Raw genomic sequence first — 25,535 nt, forward strand, 5'->3', positions numbered from 1 at the left:
CGCGCCTTTATATAGACAGTCAGCCCCATGTATACGACGAATTGTAAGCGCATTAATGCCAGGAGTAGGTTTCTATTTATATGTTCTCGCGTGATCATTGAAGCGCCGTCAGGCATATTAACATCGAATGTGCGGGTATAGATCTATGTCAAGTGGTGAATTACGTTGGTATGTGTATAGAGACAGAACTCGTACGAGTCGCGAATCGGTTATTCTTTATGTAACCCTTAGCAGTGTTCGAAAAAAGCGCCTGCCCGTAGGCCTGTGGCAGATAGATCTTGTGTTGGGTTCGTCGTTTCAATTTTGTATGAGTCCTTATGACCTGCAGTACATTTATGTGTTGATTTATTTGTCACAATAAGCTGCAGTGTTTTGAATGAGGGTTTAAGAGCTTAGTTGGGGCCTGCTTCTAAAGCCTGTGCGTTCTGACGGCAGTCTGGCATTTCTTTTTATTTTCTGAGACAATGTGTAGACATCATCTCATCACGAGTTTCGTAAAAATGGTATCTAACGAGAATGAGTGTGGTATTTTATTTATTACCCACGTTAAATATATATTTAAGTGTAAATACATAACAACTTTCGTTCGTTGACAGACCAAACTGAAACCGGTTGCAAAATCTGGTTGCGCATGAATATTGATATATGACCAAATATGGGCATTGTTGATATGTTTATGCATACGCATTAACAACATGCGCCTGCTGTTCTGTTTGCAAACAACCCAGCACCGACGCTCAAGATCCTTTTGGAAGAAAGTCTTCAACTTATGGTAATTCAAGCGCCATGTTGTTAGTACGCAGGAAACCGATAAGAAAATTTGAAATGTCACATTGATCTACCTTTAGAATACAGTACCACAAACTTTTCAAACACGTGATCATACCCTATGACGTAATTTGTTGCCAGTCACACCGGCGAAACAATGCCCTGTGACGTCAGGGGTCATCGAGTGTGCATAAGCTCCTCCCAGTGATCTATCTTCTCTACACGAAATGTCATTGAATATGCCAAGCGCTGTGGAGAGTTTTGAATATTTGTTTACTAGCCTGCGGCGGCGCATTTTATAGCAAGCGCTAGTTTACGAAAGCACTTTTATTTTTTATTTATTTTTTATTTCGTTTTTCTCGTAATTCAAGTGGCTAAAAGGGTTATAAATGGGAACTAATACACATATATTATTTTTTCGGTGCATTAATTTTCATTATTATGCAAAAGAATGTAGTTTGTTAGGGATATTTAGTGGTGCTGAATACATCCAAATGTAGCCAGTGTTAGGGTAGGTTACCCCGAACTCTATCCTTAGCCCTTGGATCCCTTTTACGATAATTCATCCCTTTACTATCATTAGGGTTAGGAACCCGTTTAGTGTCTATTAGATTACCCTAAGTCTATCCTTAACCCTTGGATCCCCTTTACGATCAATCACCCCTTTACGATCATTAGGGTTAGGGGCTAGGTACTCGTTTAGTGGCTATTATAGATTATTTAGAGGCTCCTTATATTCTTCCCACAAAAACGTCGAGTAAAAAGGATGAAATGGTTTTGTGTCGAATATTTTGGCAACTGGAAACTGTCCCGGAACATTCACACAAGCCACTTTCACTGGCTACATTTTTCAGTACTGATTCAAAAGCGAACTCACCGTTGTGTCGTCACTAGTCATGCTTATTCCTCCATCGTTCCTTACTTTTATCCACATCATCCTTACAGTGTTCCCTACCACACTTTTCTGTCACAAAAATCACCCTACGAATTATCAAATACCATATCATTCATGCGCACTCGCGAGTTCGACGTCTGACGTCTGACGCCTGGAGCCGTTTTCAGTTCGCGGCATATCGGCTCATTCCTCACCACCCGGTATCTTGTAGATTACGGAATGTGACGAGTGTGCCAAATGGCACGGGATCATCCGTAAGTGTCCGTAGACTAAAGTCACGAGACACCATGCCCACCCGTAATCTTCGTAAGTGTCCGTCACCTATTCGACCCTTTTCGTTCAGTTCCGTAAGGTCATAGGCATGACTAGGTAAATTTGCACTAAGTTTAATAGTGTGGACGTAGCTCAGTCGGTTAGCTGTCAGGCTAACAATTCGAAGGTCGCGGGTTCGCGTCCGACGGATTCACACTAATACTAGTTGCGTGTCTTGTGACATGTGACCTTCGGCAGAGATCGTCCTCACGAGAAGTTGTGGTATTGTATTCTAAAGGTGCTCCGAATATCGGACCATCAGTCACACGCATCACACTGCCGGGGTCCCGTCTGTGCAATCAAAATGGTTCGGTTTCCTTGATCTATCAGCTGAATTTATATCATGTCCGTACCATTTTGGAAGAGGGAAATCAGATTGTTCGCCAAAGACATTCATAGTAACTGTACCACCCTATATACTGAAGACGTGAAAATCAACAAACTCAAATCTGCTTGCATGTCAGTGACAGCTTCGAACGATCGAAGGGCAAGGTCGCCACCGGAATAAGAAAAGACAACCGCGATCCACTCACAGCGTTTTACGCTAGAGATAGGGAATGTTACTGTTCACATTTTGGGATGTTTGGGGCAACAAAATCAGAAGTCAAGCACACTTCCACGGAGTTTTCGAATGATTTGTATCGGAACTGTGAACTTTAAGTGATCTGGTCGTGCTGTCGTGTTCGTTCATTCATGAACAACACCTCCCGAAACAGCGCCACAAAATACGTTTCAAAGGGGAACGGATGGCACAACCGGATCATCCCAAGTAAGTCTAGATATCTGTCCAGATAGTTTAAACAGACTTCATTTCACCACGCTTATCCTTTTACGTTAAATCAAATTGAAAGTTGCGAAAATGGTCGGGTGCGTCACGCTCAAGGGACGCGCTCGATCGGCAGTCGTACATTGTAAATCGATTTATAGATCTAGCTCGATTATATGTCTGTAGGAGCTCTATGCATAACTTATATAGAATGCAAACCGAATTTGATGCGTGTGACTATCTTGTTTGGTTTAATAAAGTGTTTGTAAATATCTCTCGTTCTCATGAATTTCTTCAGTTCTGCCTTGTAATCGCAAAATGAATGACGTCTCGCGATTTTTTATGAATGAAAAAAGTAGTCCCGGTGTGACAGAGGTCACGGTTATCCAATCAAAACGAATAAAACTAGGTCAACCTTGTACGACACACGTGTGACGTACGGATTTAGTATCTTACCACCTGTATCTTCACCACGTGGGTAATAAAAAATCGTTTGTGAAGCCATATCACCTGCATCGGTTTGCATTATCCACAGTACATTATATCACCCTGGAGTGAAGATTCTGGAGGACATAAATCGCAAGATCCGGCACTGTAACGTAACTGTCATACTAGCCTACCCTGGCAGCGATTCGTTGGTTATGCTGTCAACCACTGGTTTATTTCTCCCAGTGTCGTTTTTTACGTCAGGGCGCAGCGCTATAGATAAAGTAATACTAACTACGGCGTAAAAACAACATTCACACCCTCATAAATTAGTTTCTTATTTGGGCCATTCTTAGCCCTGATCCCCTTTCGAATATCCTGAATTTGATTTAGTATTATAATTGTTAACAGAATTATAGAAGTTATAAAGCTTCGTCAGAGCACTCAGCAATATCCCAGCTATATGACGGCGGTCTGTAAATAATCGAATCTGGACCAGATAATCCAGTCACTGTTATCATGAACATCGATCCGCGCAATTGGGCTACGATGACATGTATCAACCAAGTCAGCGAGCATGACCACCCGATCCCGTTAGTCGCCTCTTACGACAAGCATAGTTACCTTTTACGGCAAGCATGGGTTGCTGAAGACCAATTCTAACCCGCATTTTCACGGGTTATTTAGAAAGTATTATCGGAACACCCATATAGACTTCTTGGTATGTGTACATTGTTCTATGTGGTGTGATTTATTGTTGAACAATGCTTTTGGCTCTGTTGCATTGTTTCTGTTGGGATTCGGTGGAGGTTCGTTGGATTGTATTTGCGCAATGATTGGTTGTCGGGAGTGTGGTGCTGTTTGATGTAGGCGGTGGTGAGGAAGTTGTTGTGTTTGGATGCTCGAGTTGTCTGTGGGCTTCTGGAATGACATGGATGTCAAGCGTTGTGGAAACGTGTGGAGTGTTCTGTCATGTTCTGGTGGCAATGGGCTGGTCAGGCACTGTGTGGAGAGTGCTGGAGGCTAGATGGACTATGTGGGAGGAGCGGGCGCGTCATCTCGCATTTCATCTCATATTTCATCTGACATTACATCAAGACCAGTTTTCGTGTGAAGATCACTTATCATCCTGGACAGCCTAGGCCTATCTCGGAAGCTGGACCACTGTTGCGGTGAGTTGATTATTATTCTTGTCTTTGTCATTTCAACTGCTCTGACATTGAATATTGTACTACCACTCTATTGTGTACTGCCATTGTCATTTCTGTGCAGTAATTGTATTGATTTATAAACCTAGTTAATTTTGTAATACAATTATTGATTGAATACCATTTGTTGTTTGTTTGTTTGTTTGTTTCACACTAAATTCTTTTACGTACAGATTTTGGGTTAACATATTGTTTCAATTTGGGAATCAAAACATAACAGAATGACAATGGACTTTGCCTCAGCCAGGTGAATTTTATTAAGCTCATGCATGTCAACCTTCTGTAAAAATAACTCACGGAGTAACAGGGAGTCTATATTAAGCATTGTATGGACATCTAGTTATACATTCGTGGCCAAATCTTGCCATTCCGAGATCATTCGTCACCACTCGCCCCTTTCCGTCACCTGCAAGAAGAGCTATTCGGCTTGTCCCGGAATAACACGAGTTAGTCACGAATGCATAATACCCCTGCAGCCTGGTTCCCGGGGAATGCTGCGCCAGCATATCCAGGGAACCAGGCTGTGGCAAGCCGAGTGTGCGGTATGCTTAATAGAGTTATGTCCCTTTATTGCAGTTCCTGACGTGGACAGATAGCGCCAATCAACAAAATCAAAATGTCATGTGATTCAAATTCTATGTATTTGCACACTGGTATTTGTAGAATGAACTTGACTTAGGTCTGCAGTTTAATCAAATCCCTTCACAAGTTCTTCGGACGTTCGCGACTGGGAGAGTGAGCAAGCTTATTCAGATAAAACTTGTGTAAAATCAAATATCAATACATCAACGTCTTGTGCGGCGTTAAGCAGTAATCACTCACTTACTCCTCAGAAATAACTATGATTAAGTTTGTAACATACTAAACACTACAAATATACGACTTTATGGGTTTTGTTTCAATGTATCTAAGATACTGCACACAAAGGAATAAGAGAATGTGATATGGTATGCTATATGTGGTGTTCGTTGTAAACTATGTAATTAGTGTCATGCATTTTTGTGATAACTTGTCATTTGTTGAATACTCAAACTGAGGGAGGGAGGGAGTATGGTTTTACGCCCGCTTTTAGCAATATTCCAGCAATATCACGGCGGGGGACACCAGAAATGGGCTTCACACATTGTACCCATGTCGGGAATCGAACCCGGGTCGCGTGACGATCGAACGCTTTAACCACTAGGCTACCCGACCGCCCCTTACTCAAAATGAAATCCGATATTAAGTCAACATGTCACAGTGTGTGTGCATGTGTGTGTGTGTGTCACTGTGCACCAGACAGGGTAACAACAAGTACCATCTTGCACCAGGCAGGATAACAACATGTACCATTTGGTATGATGCATACTGGGGATAGAACCACTGCTCTCAGGGCGCATGCTTGACCACTTGACGACAGGGGAAGTTATGATCCGCGGTGGTCTGTGAGTAGGCCTTAGGATATTGCAAGTATAAAATAGCAACGCATGTAGTGGTATTCAGGTAATCATTTATTCATAAATAATGCATTTACATGTATGTTAAATACATATTATGTTGAAAGCAAGAGGATGTTGCCCCAGCAACAAGAAATAGGCCACCAATATTTATACACATTCTCTCGGCTTCCTTGTCTACCACACACTGTACATAAGATGCTGTCATCTCCAAGATGGTCACACCACTGCAGCAACAGCCGACTTCCTCAGTAGCTCATACACACTTGTATCTTGTCTGCAAAAACCTAGGAAACTCCGCACCAGTATACAAGTCATTATGGTGGTTCATTGTTTCTTTACTTAGTGAGTGAGCTGGCTTTGACGGGTATTTCTGTTGCATTAAGTGTAAGGAAAGTTAAACTGAACACAGGTCAACGACAATTACCACTTTGATGAAAACCACAACTGCTGAGAAACCAATACTCAGAAGTTATCAGTGTTCCTGGTAGCTATACATAATTAATCAAGATTGGGTAACTCGTCCCGCCACCTCCCTACCACTCCCCCCATCTAAATACAGTGTACCATGATTTTTCAGTTTCAAAATAAAATCTCTAAAATGATAGAAGAAAAATGCAAATTTCAGAAGGTTATTACACTTGACCTTCACCCTTATGGTTAATGTCAAACGAATCTCTCCATCACTTTAAGCATGTTTAGGGAACAAGACCCTTGAAAAACAAAATTGAGAATAACTTCTAAAACTACTGAACTGACGAAAAAATACCCATACTACCAAACTTGAATACTACTGCTTCTAATCCACTGGTTTTTGCAGACAAAACAGTAAAATCACAGGTCAAACAACTCCATCAATTATGTATCTCACAATGTACATAGCAAAGTATCTGGATTAAATGTACATCTCTAACACATTTATGTGATCTGTGATGAATTAAACACACTTTCTCACAGAATAATGCCAGCCTCCGCTCAGACGAGTCGTGATCAATTGGAGCAAGCACACAGAAGTAATACCAGTATTATGCTAAATAATTGTGTTAACAAAAGCAATAGTCATCTTTTGGCCACACAGGCTAACAGTAGCATATTAAGTTCTATCACCACATTTACGCTTGGCATCGTATGCTGCATCCTTGAGAATCAGTAAGTGGATATTTACTTCGCTACATTTCCAGAAAGCAAATAAAAACATTCACACTCATTCACAGTATTCATTCCATGGTTTTTCAAGTGAGTTTCAACTGTAGGATATAAATACACATCAAATAGTCATATATGTGAGGGGGAAAAAACACTTTTCATAATAAATAAAACAAGGGGTGTTATTCAGTACAGCAAGAATGTGACCTTGATGTCACTAGAAAGAATACTGGCCTATTGTAGTCTGTTACACAGTTGGACAAAAATAGATCTCCGGAATATTATGAGGACCTCATCATCAAGCATTTGTAGTAGCTGCTTCCTCATGTGGGACCCTGCTTGGTACATCTGTACTGAACAGTGTGCAAAAGCATCACAGGCAGGGACTCAGAGACACCTTGATGTACTGGATAGATATTACTGTTACCATAACAGTTCTTTCACATTGACTTTTGAGAGCCGTATCACTAAGACAGCTTTGTTCCAGGAGGCCCAGGACCAGCACTAGCCCCAACAACTGTTAAGGACCAGGCAAAGATCGGGTCTCGATTCACGTAAGTTTTCATAATACATCATGATGGAATTCAAGATAAATATTGGACAAATATATTTTGGTTGAGATTCATGAGATACTAAACGTGCCAGGTGAAACAGACATCTTCCACCATTCAAGGTTGACAGTTGCTCATTGGCTGCTTGTTCCTGTGATGTGTTCCTGTGATGTGTTTCTGTGATGTGTTCCTGTGACGCGTTCCTGTGACAGTCAACACAGACCATCCCTTGCAATATCCAAAAACATTCCTTGTTTCATGATCCAGCCCATGTAAATCTAGATAGAAACCAACTCAATACCTTGTTATATACAACACAATATCATAATCTCTTTATATTAATACTTATATCTCTGAAGGTTAAGAAAGAGGTTGACTTATTAGCCTAGCCAGTAGGTGTATAACAAAACCAAAACACATTTCAGATTTCCACTTGTTCTTCAAAACATTATCTGAACATGTTTCTAACTTCCTACTGTGTTTCCATGTTACTAAATAATTCTTGTCATTTTAACCTATTAGTGTCTTCTTGTTTAACTAAATGTGTTTTGGTGGTCAGCGTATATTTGCATACAGCAGATTAAAATGGAGTGCTTTTGATTAAATTTTCCATTTCCAATTTGTTATAGAAGTATGTCAAGTGTTCTTGTCTACACCAGACGGAGGACAAAAGGTGGCGGTGAGGGAGAAGTTAAGGTGATCAGATCCAGCAGGGCACAGCATGGAGGATCAACAGCAGGTCTACAGTGTAACAGGGGTAAAACAATATATACAACAGCACATTCACAAGTCTCATTCACACTAGTAGCAGAAGTCAAATGTACACATAAAATAGGTTCTGTTTTCCTCCTCCGAAGATCACTCACATTTTCTTCAACAATCAGATAATTTTCCATGATTTCTGTGAAGACAGCACCAATGCTTAGTCAAGTTTGGATATGATAAACACATGGGCCACAAATGCAACATAAGTATCAAATTTGTTATACACGAATCGGAACAAGTTTACTAACTATATAAGAGAAAACATCTGTTAGTTTGTTATTCATATGAATATCAGAACCATACTTGACTATTGTTTCACAAGGGTACCAGTATATATTTTCACAATTGGGCCCCTTCAAAATAAATACAAAACAAAATCTTTACAATTAGTTTTTTTCCACACCGTTTACCAGCCCTACATTACATAAGCAAGTTTTTATAAAAAATAAACAGAAAGTTCATTTTCTTCAAGTCAAACACTATCATCGTTTGTGGTACCTGGTACCTTGGTCAAGTGCCTGCATCAACCTGGACCTTACAGCTAGAACATAAGCCTCATTTTACACCCTTATTCAATTATTCTACCAACACAAACAGGAAAACAGTGGAACCACACTGAACCAGAATGTTCACTTTCTATCAAAATTGAAAATGACAATTTATTCCGAGTGGCCGAGGTTGAGAATTACAAGGTCCAGATTAAGAAGGTTACTCTGTAATCAATTTATCCGACAGTGCACTGATGGAACATTCAAAGTAACTCATAAGCTATCTACGTATTCTCTGCTCCGTACATATACATTGGTTTGTTTCTGCCACAGCTGTGGATGTATATCACCCAGGACATAGTTCTCTGTAAGGCTGAGATCAGCTGAAGCCTCCTCGATAGCAGCATTATGCTTCATAACCTGTTGTCATTGTTACTAACCATCTGAATTATCTCCATGCCTCCCTCCTCGATGATCCTGATGAACGTTTAAGCATCATCTAATGACCGATTCCTGCCAACCACACCAGATGGAGTGGCAACTTTACCTGGTTTATACAGGAAAAGAATCAGGAGGCAAGTATGCACATATCATTTCATACCTAACACCAATCAGCCAATATGTACTTCAACTACATGCCAATGAGTAATTTGTAGCAGATTAAACGAATGGCAAAAATGCCAGTTTAAGGTGAACTGCATAGAACCGGCCTAAAGCTTGCATAATTGCAATCTCATTAAAATCAAATCTTGGTTCTCGCTTCCGCTAAACAACAATCAGAGGACATCCTATTACGGGTCATATCAGACCAGCTTTTCATCGCTTACCAGATTGGGAAAGTTGCAAGTTGGAATGTGTTTTCTAACCATGCAACCATAAAAAGTTAACACAGGGACAGTAGTTACGGCTGGTCGACTGATTCCATCTCACTTCAATGGGATAAACATTTGAAACAGAAGAGACTTTTCATTGCCCGTGTGAATCTCAGCCATCTATTTGACATTCCAGAATTTTCTTTCGTTCAGTTTACAAATTTTGAATCAATATTTTTCAAAGCATAGTCTGAAACTAGTGCATAAAGCTCGAGAAAGCTGCGTTCTGATTGGCTAACTTTTTGTTAGGCACTTCACAAAAGGTGTTTTAACGTGACCTGTAATAGGGTGTCCTCAGATCTTTGTGTAGTTTTAGCGAGCACTAATATCTGACTGTAATAAGATTGGCATAATTGCCCATGTACACTAAGATAGAATTAATCTTGTCAGTATATTATTATGAAAGGACTACGATAACTCTGAAAATGCCGAAGTATCCAGGTACAGATTCTTCTAACCCTCCGAAGGCCCATGCTTCACAAATGCATACTCTTCCTTTATGCAAACATCTTGACATATTCACTCAATTCTCAAAAGTGCTTATAGAAATCAGAAAGTGTTTCAAGTAACAGTGATTTCCTTCAATTCACAGGTGGTACTACAAGAGGCGGACGTGTAGTGGAGACTGTCGGGTGTTAAGTGTGTGGGGAATCTCGGGGAGCCAAGTCAGATGTGGCTATCAGTTCCTGCCACAGATCCGACTCTCCCTGGACGAAGAGGGTGATGCCAGCCTTGTACACAGCGGGGATGGAGATGTGGGAGGTCAACTGAGCTCTGTACACGGGGTGCGGCATGTTGGACTCACGCAGTACATTCACAACTTGTCCTGAAATGGTGGAAAACTTCACATCAAGAATCATAGAAAAAGTGTGCCTCCCCATTCTATCATGCCTACATGCTCTCTCCCTATTAAAGTCAGATTAAGTCATGATGCAATGAGTCATATTTTTGGCATGACAATTTATATCTTTAGGTTTCATAATTCTTTAGGAGATTGTATACACTGCTGCTCAGTCACATGAATATACAGGGCTGCTTTGCAGTTCAGTGACTATTTATTACCATTGAATCAAGTAAGGACAAAAAATCCAAGGAAAAACAATTGTATTGAAAAAATTTCTTAACATAATAAATAAACCATCTTAAGCATTTTAATATTCTTACTATCATCAATAATAAAGTCAATTTCTGTACCTAGAACATTTAGAGTTCGCCATCTGTCGTCTGGATGTCGAATAATCTCCCCTAGGTCAGTGTTGTCACGGAAACGGTTGACTACATCCTGGCGTCTTACCAGAAGAATGGAATCACTGACCAACTGTTCGAGTACAGTCTCTTCCGCCACGTTCTCCAGGGGATTCGTCAGGTACACACCTGTACATGAACATGGTAGGGGTCAGGCAAATTACAACATAAACCTACTGTCTTTTCAACTTAGAGCTATGAAACCTGTAGACTTGACAGTGCTGAATTGGTGGAACCAAGCTCTCAGTGTTTAACACAGCACAATGACATCCACAGGTAAAATAGCCCTACATTCGAACACACTGTAATATTATCTATATATTTCTACATTCTACCATTACAAAACTCATAGTTATATCTGTGGTGAGGAGATACTGAGTGACGAGACACTAATGTCTGGAGAAGGCTGCTTAATTGAATTAAGGAATCACTGATTATTTCCATTGGACAAAATATGTCCTTAACCCATAAGAAAATGAAGTGAAATTTCCATTGTGCACACATAAAAAGTCAGAACATATACTGTAACATAATGAATGTCATGTCAATCATTCCCCCTTATTTTCTATCATAGTTCCTGCTTAAAATGTAAAATCACACATATCTTGAATATTCTTGGAATTGCAACTCCTCATTTTGTGTTGCAAATATAATACTGGTATATTATCATAAAATGCCTGCCAACAATCAATGAGAATGAAGTACAATGTTATTTCATATAAGTATCAGCTTCCCTGGTGATGTGCCTATCAAATTAGTTGTTTCAATCAGAGGTTGTTATAGTGATTTCAAACCTGTGATTGACCAATCAGAAGTCATAGTAGAATTTGACTTTTAGTTAAAAAAGAATGGTGTATGAGTATGGTGCTGACAGACCAAGATTCCTAAGTCAGGATGACTGGTGGAATCAAAGCCATGACAAGATTGAGTCAGGTAAGGGAGGCAACTCTGCACAGCGAGTAACGACACCCCAGTGCACTAGATCTCTAAGTCCCCGAAAAAGGAGCAAACATGGCATCATAAAAACCAACAAGGCCAAAATCATGTTGTACATTAAGCAATGTCCATGGCATAAAGCAATGTTAACATGGCCCTAGCAACATCCAAATCATTTAAAAGGGCTTACAGCCCAGGCATTGGCCTTTGTATCTGCTATATGTACTGTCCCAAACCTATCTTCTGGCATTAATTTCAGTATACACTAGTGTTATTCCAACGCTATGATGAGCTTAGCAAACTGGACAGCATGAATTTGTACTAGACAGGCTTTGGACGAGTGGTTATAATTGCATATTGGGTACATAACTATGTTGAGTCACGAAAACAAACTTTAATACTATCAGATAACATGGCTGTGTGATAACAAAACAATCCAAACTAAACGACGTAAAGTCCTTTTTGACCTATGGAGTCTCATTTTGGAGCAATCACATTCAAAAGAAATCAGAAGCAAACTAAAACACATATCTTCCTCTAACACAATACCTTTAGAGCTCACACCATAGACCATCTGATGGTGCCAGGCATCGGGGACCGTCCAGCCCGCCTTGACCCCTTTCTGTAGGTTCAGAGTAGCCAGAGGGACTGCACCTAGGTTCACAATACATCACATCATCACCCTGATCATCTACAATACTTCAAGTATACGGTTTCATCTAAATTAACCACCTTTACTACAAACAGTGAAAATCAGACATAAAGTTTGGATTTCAAATCTAACATGGAAACATTTCCAATCCGCTGGGACCGTGACACATGTTCCCTTACAAACAAGTCTGAGGAGAATATGAAAGACAGTAAAATATCCACCAATTAGACAGAGGAATGAGTTTTTAGAAAATGAGTATTTCTTTTACTCAGATTTTAGCAGTCTTGTAACAATCTCACAAAGTTTTGGCTCCATGATGTGTACTGAACGACTAAAGCCCCACTGCTGCAGGATGGAAAGTTGTTGATTTATATGTACTTCTTTTTTCATAGCCCTGAATATGACAATAAATTGGTGACATAGAGTATGCTTTAAGCTGAGATGTACAGACCTTTCTTCATCCACTGCCCCAGCCATTTGAGCAGATGCACATCCCTGGATGGCCAGAAGTGGAAGAATCGACCACGTATCCTGCCCTGAGTCAGACTCTCTATACCATGCAGCAAATCCTCAGCCGTGGTGCCTGGCAACAGACCATTCATTGTAGAAGCTTTGTTTGTTTGCTGTCTAATGCTCATTGGATTGCAGAGCTCCAGATAACTTTTTGAGCAATTGAGTTTTTACTTGAATATTTCTATTTTAATTGGGTTATTACATTTTTCATTAGGTAACTAATATTTTTTCACTCATTTATTCATCACTCTATTGGGTTTTTCCCAAAATGAGCCAACATTTTGAGAATTCAAAAAAATAAAATAATGTTTTAGATGTATATAAGGGTTCTAACAAAAGGCTTGACTCGGAAAGTAAGTTAGCTTGCAATTGTGTTTCGGAAATTAGCTCCATTGTACGCATGCTGAAATGCTTCATTGGGTATTAACGCATGCCGTTTTAATACATTTGAGTTTTTCATTTAATGCATGCGTTTCTGTACCCAAGTTAATTGAAAGTAATTGTGTTTTGAATATTTTGGGGGGGTATTTTATGCAAATATGCAGCTTATCTCTAGCTCTGGATTGATTCTATAGAATGCTGTTTGATTGAAGAATAAATGTTGCTTTACGCTGCATCAGCAATTTTCCAGCTATTCCTGTCAACTCCAGCGATGGGATAGCGGTTTGTGATATTCCTGTCTGGACAAGACAAACCAGTGGTTGATATCATGACCACCTAGTCCATTGGTGCCTCCTATAAGCATAGGATGCTGGGACACTGTTCTAACCCAGAATCCCCATGGGGTCACTGTAAACATTATAGCAATACCTAGTTTGTGAGCGGACATATGTTCACATTGTGGCCAGCAATATCCCAGCTATGCTTTCTGCAGAGTGTAATCAGGCCTTCATCTGGCCAGCTGTCTGAACACATCAACCAAGGCCATCTTCAGCAGCCATTTTTGGCCATCCGAACAAAAACTTGCCTTTTATGAACTGCGCGATATAAGAACCAACAAGAGATGCCAATCCTAAATTGAGGCCATTAGAAATATGTGGCACATTTGTTGAAAATAGGTAATTATCATTTGTATGATTGACTGCATGATTTGAATACAAATATATCATCTACTGCATGGCATTTTATACCCCAAAATCCCTCAAACCATCACAAGCGAAAAAATTATTATGTGATTAGTAATCGGTTCTATATGTGACCATACTAATAGGTCAAAACTAGATCTAATCCTGTTAATTACAGGTGATGTGTTTTTGACAAACTTCGTAAGACATTTCACTTAAACGCTCTGGCAGCAAACGATTCTGACAAAATTGTAATGGCTGGCATCTCTGCACTACATCACCTAACTGGGTAGATAAATATGAGCAATCTAAACATTAGGCAGAATACGTCATCAAGTCCTGTTAAACAAAATCTTAGACCAAGTAGCATCCTTACCCGCCACAGCCCTTGAGAACAAGTACGTGGGAATGGAGCCAAGCTCATCTCTCAGGTTGGTGTGGATCTTCTTACACACTTCATCCTTGTCAACACACACATCAAATGCTTTCTGAAAGGGCATTTTGACATAGATCGAAACAGTCAGCTTAATACTCTCTTAGTCTTACACAAACAAAACGCAACCCCTAGTACAGCAATGGAAGCAGTACATGTATTCCAGGCCAGCAGCAGACCATCTGACAAGGGCAACACAGACTGTGCCAACCTTGGTGAATCGGTGGTAAACCAGCATCATTTAACTACCCCTTTTACTTGATTCCTTCTCCTTGATGTAGATTTGATCAGATGAATGGGCAAATACTGGTATTTTTACCAGTTTTACTGGTATAAAAACTATAAAATGTACCACATAAAAGTTTATCTGATGATTTGTCAGCCTGTGTCCCCTCATCTATGTGGTTTCTTGAGTATATTGCCCACAGTATTCCCCCAAAATACAGCTGTGTAGTGGGGGGCGTGCAATGTAATGTCAAACGTCTTAGAAGTGATGACTCACTATATTTTCACTACTTGTCATCCATATGCAGCTACTGCACATTACTTGTGAATGGCACAAACATAAAATTTATGCTGATGCAGATACCAAATTTTGAAATTCATACTAAATTTTTCATGCATTCAACATGTTCAAAAAAATGCATAAGAGTAAGAAATGAGCTATCTGATAAAATATCAGGTGATTTAATCTTATTTGGGGAACGATGCAATTTCTCTTATACATATATATGTCAATAACAACATATAACAAAATTACACTATGAACAACACAGAATTTCCAATGATAGTCCAAGTTCAAGAGATTCTTCTCACCAAGACATTGAGAACGGCAGTGGGCCCACATGCTGATGTAGCTATCTGCTTCACTTGGAGCACGTAGGCCTCATACTCATTCCATATCATGACCTTCTCTATACCGGACTTGCCACCACTGCTGGACCGCCGATCCTTCCGTCTCGGAGTCAATCTCAGGGGAGGCTACAACAAATGATAACTCACTGGAGTTGGGCAGCACTGCAGGACGCAGAGGTACTATATTCCAGTGTGATGTCTTATGATTGATTTCTCTAGCATTTGGATGCTGACCATCAATCATACAAAACAAAAGCTACAAGGCACTGTAGCTTACCTAAATTCACATATAATATTGCCAGCATTACCTCATAAACAAGGTTGGGTACAAATAAGGGGAATCAAGAAAACACTAAAGAGTCTCATGTTTCTGCACAACAAACAGCCTGATTGTATTTACATAGAATCACTCATTGCCTAGTGATACACTAATTATTGCAGATGCAGAAGCCAAAATCTACATATTCAACATGGAGGCCATCAGGATATAGGCCCATGATGATGTGCCAAATATCAAAGCAAATTGTAGCAAATGTTCAAGAAATATTCACATGATAATCATGATTATGCATACAACATACTTTTCTTGCACATACACCTTTTCAATGAAACAATGAGTAATTGGGAAGAGGTATTTTCCCTTCAGCTGGTATGCATGACATGTCCACTATGACAAAAACTGCATCCTAATTCTGTGAGCACTTTTCAGAGACACCTGAGCCAGAAACAACCCATCCACTGTACTAAGTGGGCTCAATCTACAGAATCAAAGTTCTAGCTACTAAATGACACTGTTCAGGTTCCTGCTCAAGTTCATTGTAGAATAAAGCATAATAAACACTCAAGAATTAGACTCAAGCACAATTTCATTAAAATCAGATCTTAGTTCTGGCTACTGCTTTACAAAGTTCTGAGGACATCCCATTACGGGTCACGTCAGAACGACCTTTCATCCGACCAATCAGAGCATTGCTTACCAGATCAGGAAAGGGACAGTTGGAATATGTTTTCTAATCATCATGCAACCTCAAACGTTTAACACAGGGTGTTTGAACGACAGTTCCAAGCTTTACGACTGATTCCGTCAAAATCATCGGCTATCTCTTGCTTCAAGGGGAAAAACATTTGAACAGAAGAGACGTTTTATTGCCAGTGGTAAGTACTGCCAGACAATCTGGGCCATCTATTAGCCATTCCAAAATGTTCTCTTGTTCAGTTTTCATTTTTTTAATTGAGAATTAGTCATACTAAGTTTTAAAGCGAAGTCCCCAGTGTGAAACTAGTGTTGCAAAGCTTGTGAAAGCTACCTTCTGATTGGCTAATGTCGACTTCTTGTCTACGCTTCATTCTACAATGAACATGAAAAAGGGACCAAACTCTCAGAATTTAGCCTCGAACAAACCTTACAATTTTTTGGTGAACTGAGCATGATCCTGATCACATCTTAAGCTAGGCAATGTGACTTGTATTGTCTGTTTGCCCTGGCCAACTCAACTTTTGTTTACTAACCTTTCTGTAGGCTGCTTCTTTTTGTTGAGCATCTGCCGGGAGGCCCGAGGCAGCCATGTTGCCAGCCTCCTCGGTCTCAGGCAGCGGTTCAATGTCCTCGTAGATCGGCTCCGAGACACCCGACCTTGAGGTATAAACACGACAATGAGTAAAGCTGGTAGCTGCACTGGTTAGAGAAAATCTCTGTAACACGTGAGAAGTGGGAGCTCAGGCTCCTTGACCAATTGGTGACTTGGGTAATCTATTGACTATACTCAGCCAACATGTGTGGGCGCACAAATTCTAAAGGGCACACATTAAGATCTTCTTGAGGTGCCCTGTGGCACACTTGAAATGAAAGACATTTGTATCCCTGACATGATCATCACAAACCATAAATTTGAGGTAATCAGTTATGTTTAATATGTCTGAAAAGCTTTCAGCAGTATATAAGTTATTACCCAACATGGCAGCTCAAAAATAGAAACTAACAGAGTTATACCACTCATCCTTGTAGTGATAACATACAGCAAAACCCTTAAAAGGGGCAAATGTATGGAGATATGGAATTATGGAGTTATAATTTGGTTGGACTAACAGCATGAACAGGTCTATAGTCGACAGATCTAAAATCGTGTAACGAAATCAACCTCCTATTTGTACATGTTGTAAACTGCCGCGCAGATTTCAGTCAATAGCAGAAAGTAAGCCCCCTTTAATTACAAATTAGATCTTGATTATCAATCAGATGGTCTTCACTGGGCAATTTGAAGCAAACAAAATTGCAAGTGATATGAGACTTGAAATCTGATTGGTTAATCATGGTTAATAGGAAGGACATAACTGTTAATTGCCACTCAAAATTCCAACTTAGTTCAGCAAGGGTGGAAACTGGACTTCTACAGACAGTTAACTCCCTTGCCTCAGGAAGATGAGGCACTGTTGCAACCCAAAAATGGTATGGCGCCGACACTAGTGACTAGTGAACAGATAATCAATCTTAAGTTTTAAATCTAACAGCCTGAACATCTTAGCATAATCATGATAATGTTGAGTATTTTTTAGTGTGTTCGGTGATACTATACCATGTATATAAGCAAAAATAAGGTCTATATAGCAAGGGCTCGATTTAAGGAACTAAAATACTCGACACAGAGTTCAGTGAAAGATGAAGCTACAGTCCAGTACATAATCTTGAAGTACCCACAGATTAGTGACATCAGGCCCAAAAAAGCGAGACAAATTACAACACTGGGATTAGTGATGTATTATAGTAAATGAGTGAGTGTGAGAGTTGGGTTTAACGCCGCTTTTAACAGTATTCCAGTTACGTGTGGACATGTCAGCTTAATGTGGGAGGAAAGCTGGAAGTGATGCAGGTCTCCGACGTTTACCACTTCGGTGAAACCCACGAGCACGGGTATGGTGCTGACAAATGTAGGAACATAATCAGGGCGAACCGGGATTCGAACCCACAATCAGGTTTCTGGTGCGCCCAAAGGACGCAACTTTGCACAGCGAATCACGGTGCCTTAGACAACTGGGCCACCCGTGCCCCCTTATGGTAAATGAAGCTTAGAGGTATTAAGTGTGTTCAAAGATCGATGTTGTGTTGACAATGAAGTGTTAGTGAAGAATTTTTTTTACATGCACTTAGCATGCTTAGTTTCGTTTCATTTCATTTACAGGATTACGCAATTGATTCATCATGATCAGCCCAATCAACATGATGAATGTTAATTCTACTATGAATTTGGAAATTATGTAAAATGATTGGTCAGAGGTTGTCAAATCACAATAAAAGCCCTCAGATGTAAACTATTTATCATCACAATAGTTTGCGTGAATTTTTATTGATGACAACAACTTCTTCAGTGTTCTTATTGATAATCGTTCTTATTTCTTCCTATCGACGATAACTCCGATTATCTATCTTTTTAGCCAACCATAATCAGGATAATGGTGACATGATGTGTAGAACGAAAGCTTTGCAAAGCTTGCTCAGTCTTGCTTCGGGGTGCCCACCTCTGTTAGCTTACCAAGTTGCTGTGCTTGTATGTTTATGCGCATTCAGTTACAAGTTCAATTTATCGCGGTTAAACCTACAGGTAACCTAGCTCAACATTGAAACCATAATATGTTTATCTCCTATTTAATCTATCATTGTTCATCACATCATGTACTATGATGTACTATGTTGACTGACCACCAGTTACATGCTGATGTGTGCCATACATCAAGTACATATCAGGTACAACCTGCGTATGCCGAGTACAATGGTGACATTAGGAAAGGTTGTGGTCACTGATATATTATCATGCTTATCAGTTACATGATGTTCATCATTACTCATTCATTACCATGATAACTGCATCAAATGGTTCCAGTTATCATGACTGTGAACAAGACTGTAAGGTTGTCCATATTTCTTTCTGTTCCCCATCTAATCAAAAGTTTTCTTATCTCAATTTTCCCTGCCACTGTGGAAATGTATGTCCCAATGTGCTAAAAAATATTACTCCTACAATTGCACATTAAAAAAGAACAGGTCAGCTTGATCTTGCCTTGACTATATCTATTTAAACTTTATTTCCAATGTCATAAATTAATTTAAGAGCTGTAAGCAAGTATTCTAAACTCTAAAATTTCATGGAATAAGTTGCACAATTCGTGAAAAACATTTTCAGGTTGAGGATGGAGATGAGAAACACACAAAAATATGTGGATGGCCTAATCAGGGCTGCAATCATGACAATCGCTGGGTAATATTTCTGTCCAACACCCAGCATGGCCAGGGGTCTGAATCCACTAGTGAGTCAGTTGGGTTTGACACCACTTTGAACAGTATTCCAGTTACATCATGTTACATCATGGTGTGTCAGCTTGATGTTGGAGGGAAAGCCTCAAGTGATGCAGGTCTGAGATGTTCAGCTAAAACCAGGATTCAAACCCACAATCATAGGTCTCTGATGCAACCAAGGGACGCAACTCTGCTCAGCGAATCACAGCGCTTTAGACAACTGGGCCACCCATGCTGGCTACTACCCTGAAGCCCTTGACAAGTTACATTTTTCTGTTTACTAATTATTACTTTTAGCATGTCCAGTGTGGTCAGCTCATCTAGTCCTTAAGTCCAATGTTAAACTCTACTGACAATTATCATCATGATTATGTCTCAGACAGGTTAGGGTCAGCTGATTTTGAAACAAATTACCTTAATCATTTGGCCCATTCGCCATGATCACAGTTTGCTTTCAAATCTGTACAACTTTACCTATTAACACTGTGAAACTTTAACATGCTTAAACAGAGCTTGGTTTAGCAATATAAAACATGCACCATTGCAACCTATTATTGAAGAATGCAACCTAATATGCACCAAGTGCATGTCAAACAATTTCAAGTATGTGTCTATACAAAATTGACCTTTGAACACACTCAATACCTCTGAAGTTTATTTACCATACTTCATTGCTAATCCCTGTGTTACATGAAATTTGTCATATTTTATTGGGTTTGACGTAATCAAACAGGGTATTTTAAGTTCTGTATATGTGCCTATTGCCTTTTACAGCAATGCTTCATCAATTTATGTGACACTGGCAGCAAACTGTCTTGTCTATGCCTTAACGTGTGTAAATTATACGGGGCCAGGTTGCAACATCAGAGTTAGAATTTGCACTAGTCCTATCACTGCGTATAGTCCTTGTCAAAATGCCCAATAAGGACCAGTGGATAAAAATGGTCAGTTTCTATTCTAAATCAAGTTCCTTAAAGATGTTAAATCGAGCACCTGTTAACATGGTTAACATGGTTAAATAATCTGAGTTACGAAATGTTGGTTTATATGGTAGGTAACAATATTCAAGCTGTATCATGGCAGCCGTGAAACATGGTAAATAATCAAGTGTGGACTGGGCAAACCAACAGTTGATACTACAAGCAACAATCCAGGCTTCATAGGTACCACACACACACAGCCACACATTGTGACAACCGATCAGCATTCTAGCAGAGCTCGAAGTAAGCTACATATTTGAGTAAAATATGCATTAAATAAACTGAAATATGCAGTTTAATATGCTTTTGAAATAAAAGTTATGTGTATATTACAACTATATGAGACGATTATATCATGTATATTCCAATTGTTAGAATATATGATTGTGTATCAGCCGATCGTGAAATTCACCTACCTATAGTTACATTCGGAAAAGCTTGTGCAACAAACTAACTCGAATAAAGATAGATTTCAATTGAAAAGCCCATCATGCCTAGTCAATGTATCTTAAACAGATTTGTGATTATCATGATTAAAAAAGTAGTGCCTTTCTTACAATGCTAGGTGTTTAAAAAAAAAGGTTTCCCGGAGAGGTAGCTGTAAGCAGATGCAGACAGTATACTAGTATTAATACTATTCATTTATTTTTAACTGATTTACAGGGATTGTTGGGAAAAAGGTAAAAATACCCTTATGTCAAGAAATGAGTGTATAAATATTTTTGAATACCCTCTAAAAATTGTGGATACCCAATCAAAATCAAACCCTTGGGCAAAATACCCAAATAACCAAAAGCTTATCTTGAGCTCTGTTTTAGTATTCTACAAATTAGTCCACAGATAATGCATAACCATTGCGTAAGATGGTCTTACTGCAGTGCAGATTACAAAGTATAAGAAAGTAAATACTAACTCAGCATTGACTCGAGTCCTGGCCATCTCGGCTGCAATCATCATCATCTGCTCCTGGAAATACTCTGGTACATGCTGGTACTCATATTGATCTATAGCGAGGTCCCCATCCTCATCTTCCAGCTGACTAGACTCCGGATCATCCGGGGAAATGGGGGAACCAAGGTGAGAGGAATCTCTCTTTATGTGCCCTATTGTTCTTTTCCTTTCTTGGTTTGTCACATTAAATTTTATAAACACTTTTTGGTGATTGTTACTTTTGTCATTTTGGAAATTGGACACTGGAACATGGTAACCCCCTGCCGATGGTTCTACATTGGGAGGCGAGTTGCTGCTCAGGTTGTTCACACACAAGCCAGCCGGGACGGCCATAGGGCAGGAGCTATGCTGGCAGCTGGCTGACCCTGGGGGAACAGTTTCATCTGCACACAACAGCGATGGCCCGATACCGCAGTCAGCAGTCACACCGCCAACATGCTCATGGTGTACAGGACCTGTAGGCTCAAGTCTAACACTGTCATTATGAACACAGTACCCACTCCCAGCACCATTATGAAGTCCTGCTGGCCGAATGTTCCGGGAACTTGCAGCAGCTTCTAAGCTTGCTGCTCCTTCCTCGTAAAACACTTCATTTGCATCACAGTTAAGAACCATGTCCACTTGATAATCATCTCCATTTTCACTCTCACTACTGTTGACACCATGGTGATGACTGGACTCCATGACCAATCTTTGAGAAGGACACGTGGAAGCATCAACTGGAAAACACAAATTGCCTCCCTTCTTTAGATGTCCATACATCCTGTCACCAAGGATTCCACATGGAACAATGTCTGAATTGAGTCTGTTGCTCGAGAGGTCATTTTCTTTTGAATCTCGACTCACTTGATGAAAGAGACCTCCAGCACCTTCATCCTCACTGAGAGAAGAGGAGGAGGACCCAGCCGAACTTGACATCATTCCGGGAGTTTGTGCTGGAAGGTCTGTGTCAATGAAGTCCCCTGTATCCTCCCAGGTTTCTTGTGCCTCATCCTCTGCCGAATAGTGTTCACCATCCATCTCATCGAACAGCTTCAAGTAATCACTATTGTCAAAATCTACTTCACCTGACGCTGAAAGATTGGACCTGCACATACACTGTCCTTGAGAATTATGGAATGACTCTCCGTGTTGGGAGTCTGTGGAATACTGGCAATGTTCAGTTGCGGTACCATGGTTACAGTGACTGCAATTCACAGCCATGCCGTCCAGTTGGGTGTTGGGAAAGTGGTAATTCAAAAACTCACTGTCTGCTTCCTCGCTCCGACTATTCTCGGAGGGAGAATTATGTTCATCACTTAATAGAAGTTTATCATAATCACAGACAGCACCTTCATCAACCATATCAAACAAGTCAGGTTCATCAAACTCACCATTGCCACAAATATTAGCCGGTCTATTTTCCATGTGTATGTGTGATAACATAAGACTCTGAGGTCTGCTACAGGGCATGTAAGGAGAGTGATAAACACCATTAGATGTGGGATGGCCCACACAACCATTTTGTTGATTATTTACATCAGAAAGCATGCACACAGGAGGTCGAATGTGGGTATTATGCAGATTTACATTATGTTGCTGCATAGACTGACTGGGAGAGTGTCCACTCTGGAAGGTAGGCTCAGTTAAACTCTGCAATGTTTCTCGCTCACATGATTTCTTGCTTTTCTGAACAGATTTCGGCCTAGGTGGTATTGGCTGTTTAGGTCTAACACTCCGGTCCCTGCCATTAGATGTTGTAAAAGAAGCACTTATAGCACTACTAGGTGCAGACATATAGCCATGTCTTTCTATTCCATTTGGATAGCGATGATCTGTTGGTTCTTCCAACTGAGAATTGGGTTCACTTGTTAGCATAGTTAATGGTCTGCTGTTCAAGTGGTTTTCATTCTCATGAACTGAACCATTGCACACACTGCCATTGACCACTGCATCAACATAATCATCGTCTTCACTGGATGTTGACATGCTCCCATAACCATTTGCTTGGTGGTTGTCAGAAAGATTAACACCCAACGGCATCTGTGATCCATCAACAAGATTCATGTGGCTGGTGATGGGTTTAGAATTTGAACCTGGATCAAATTGGTGGCCAAGACAGTTCCTGTTCTGCCTAGTTTCATCACTGGAATCCCTCTCAGACATGCTTGAAATGTTTTCACCACTGGACATTTCCTAAAGAAAAAGTATAAGAATGATAAGCATGGAGAAATTGTAAATAAAAAGTAAATTATATTATTTAACATGTTGAAATTGTAAAGTTCCTTAACTTCTATCCTGTCTGTATTCATGATATTTATCATGTTGATGATATTCATTTCCAATAACAAAGTGCAAATTACTTCACAACTTTTAGATTCAAACCAAAAACTAAAGATTCGTGTTATTATAAGCATAGATTATAGGTTTGTCATCTAAAGCACCATTGAGACTTATCAATAGTTAAGCATCTTTCATGTCTTTACTATGTAGTAAACATTGTGTCAACATGGTTAAGTCTAACCCTGCCTTCAGAACATAGAAAGTATTGCAGAGTATCTTGTTGGAGGTAACACATACTGGATACCATTGATAAAGTCAAGTATTATTGGTGACAACTATCAATATTCAACTTGTCATCAATGTATTACTATCAGTCAATACACAATCACAATGCATACTTCATTTGATCAAACATTATAACATACACCTTGTTCAAACTAGCTGTGTAATGTTATTCCACAAGTTCTAATATGTTAGCAAGAAGTCTTTGATTAATTCCTGTTGACTCATAATTAGTGGACAAAAACATCATGGCATAGTTAGCATGTCTTAACATTTGAGTCAACAGTAAATCCTTCTATAAACTGAATGTTTTCCTCATTGCAAACTGACATTTCTATCAATAGTCTACCAATATATATATGGTTCACAAATGTCATAAAACAATGGTGTTGTCATCTTTTTACATGACATTTGTGAACACATAATCATTAGCTTGAAATTGATATGATTGCTATGACTAGTGTCCTGATGAAGTATGCCATTTCACAAGGTATTCCTGGACCTGTCTGGAAGTTATTTTTGATAAGCGATAGACTTTCGAATGTGTCAAAATAGCATGTAGGACCTGATAATGGGCTTGCATCATGTTTATATCAAGAACTTAGACCAATACCTCAAAGGCTATTGCATCATTTATCACTACTTCCATGAAAATATACAAAAGAAAACACACCTTTTGCACTCAAACTTAGCGAAAAGTGTAAACTTTGTGAAAGATTTGTCGATAGGTCACAATACGAGTCAATATTCTTATTCTTTGGTGTATTATGTTCCAATGAACATTCTGTTACAAAAAACACAATAAGTAATTATGGAACTACTCCGCATAGTTCTTACCAGAGACCATCAGCCTCAAGTGTGAAGAGTTACATCACCGTTGTATCCAAAGACGTAAACTGACATTCTGTACTGAGGACGAGATTTGTCAACCACCATGACACTTCGTCCCACTGTGTCAACAATGGACTGCTTAGTACCATTTTCAAAAAGACTATCGTGTAAATATTTAAACAGTGTCAATGAATGCTGTCTCTGTCTTTTTGTGAGTACAGCGTCATGTGCGGTCAAGTCAGCCGAATGTGTTTGCCTTCTTCCTCCTCAACAACCTCCTCCATTTTGACAAGTATCCCAGAATGCACTGTAAGTGTGGTTACTGCCAAAATGGGAATCGACTGATGGAACAGAAAGCGCTCCATTACTGTCACCGTTGAATATGTCGTCTGCGGTTTATTTTAGTCTTACTTAACCGTGTTTACACCTACGTCTATCAGAATGACAACTGTACTTATAACATGTATATTTGCAGAGAAATTACTTGTTTATCAAATCAATATTGTTTTTGAATATATAATAATCATTAGTGTTGTTCTTGGTCTCGCAAAACACCATGGTTCGAGTGTCAACGAATTAAGAGTAGTAAAGAAGCCGATTCTTGTCCCCG

At 39.7% G+C, this 25,535-nt stretch overlaps 1 protein-coding gene and 1 long non-coding RNA gene across 3 annotated transcripts; one reads left to right on the forward strand and one right to left on the reverse strand.

Annotated features, from left to right (window-relative positions):
• Nucleotides 1-5,079: 5,079 nt before the first annotated feature.
• LOC139454157 (uncharacterized) lies at nucleotides 5,080-10,618 on the forward strand. The gene is made up of 5 exons (XR_011652443.1): nucleotides 5,080-5,110; nucleotides 7,445-7,511; nucleotides 8,168-8,265; nucleotides 9,255-9,336; nucleotides 10,226-10,618. It is a non-coding gene; the product is annotated as an uncharacterized lncRNA (long non-coding RNA).
• On the reverse strand, nucleotides 8,141-25,212 carry LOC139454156 (uncharacterized). Of its 2 annotated transcripts, none has more exons than XM_071235693.1 (9): nucleotides 24,932-25,212; nucleotides 21,513-23,725; nucleotides 16,841-16,964; nucleotides 15,293-15,457; nucleotides 14,420-14,504; nucleotides 12,918-13,049; nucleotides 12,364-12,468; nucleotides 10,828-11,007; nucleotides 8,141-10,459 (listed from the first exon to the last, which is right to left on the reverse strand). In XM_071235693.1, exons 2-9 carry the CDS (start codon nucleotides 23,720-23,722, stop codon nucleotides 10,269-10,271), a joined length of 3,192 nt encoding a protein of 1,063 aa, XP_071091794.1. In that variant the 5' UTR covers nucleotides 23,723-23,725; nucleotides 24,932-25,212; the 3' UTR covers nucleotides 8,141-10,268. The 2 variants fall into 2 exon arrangements, with proteins under 2 accessions (XP_071091794.1, XP_071091793.1); XM_071235692.1 differs by having other exon boundaries at nucleotides 14,420-14,531.
• Nucleotides 25,213-25,535: the final 323 nt, after the last annotated feature.

The sequence above is a fragment of the Haliotis cracherodii genome, unplaced genomic scaffold (assembly GCF_022045235.1).
Source record: "Haliotis cracherodii isolate W230 unplaced genomic scaffold, xgHalCrac1.p SCAF_10, whole genome shotgun sequence".
NCBI lineage: Eukaryota > Metazoa > Mollusca > Gastropoda > Lepetellida > Haliotidae > Haliotis > Haliotis cracherodii.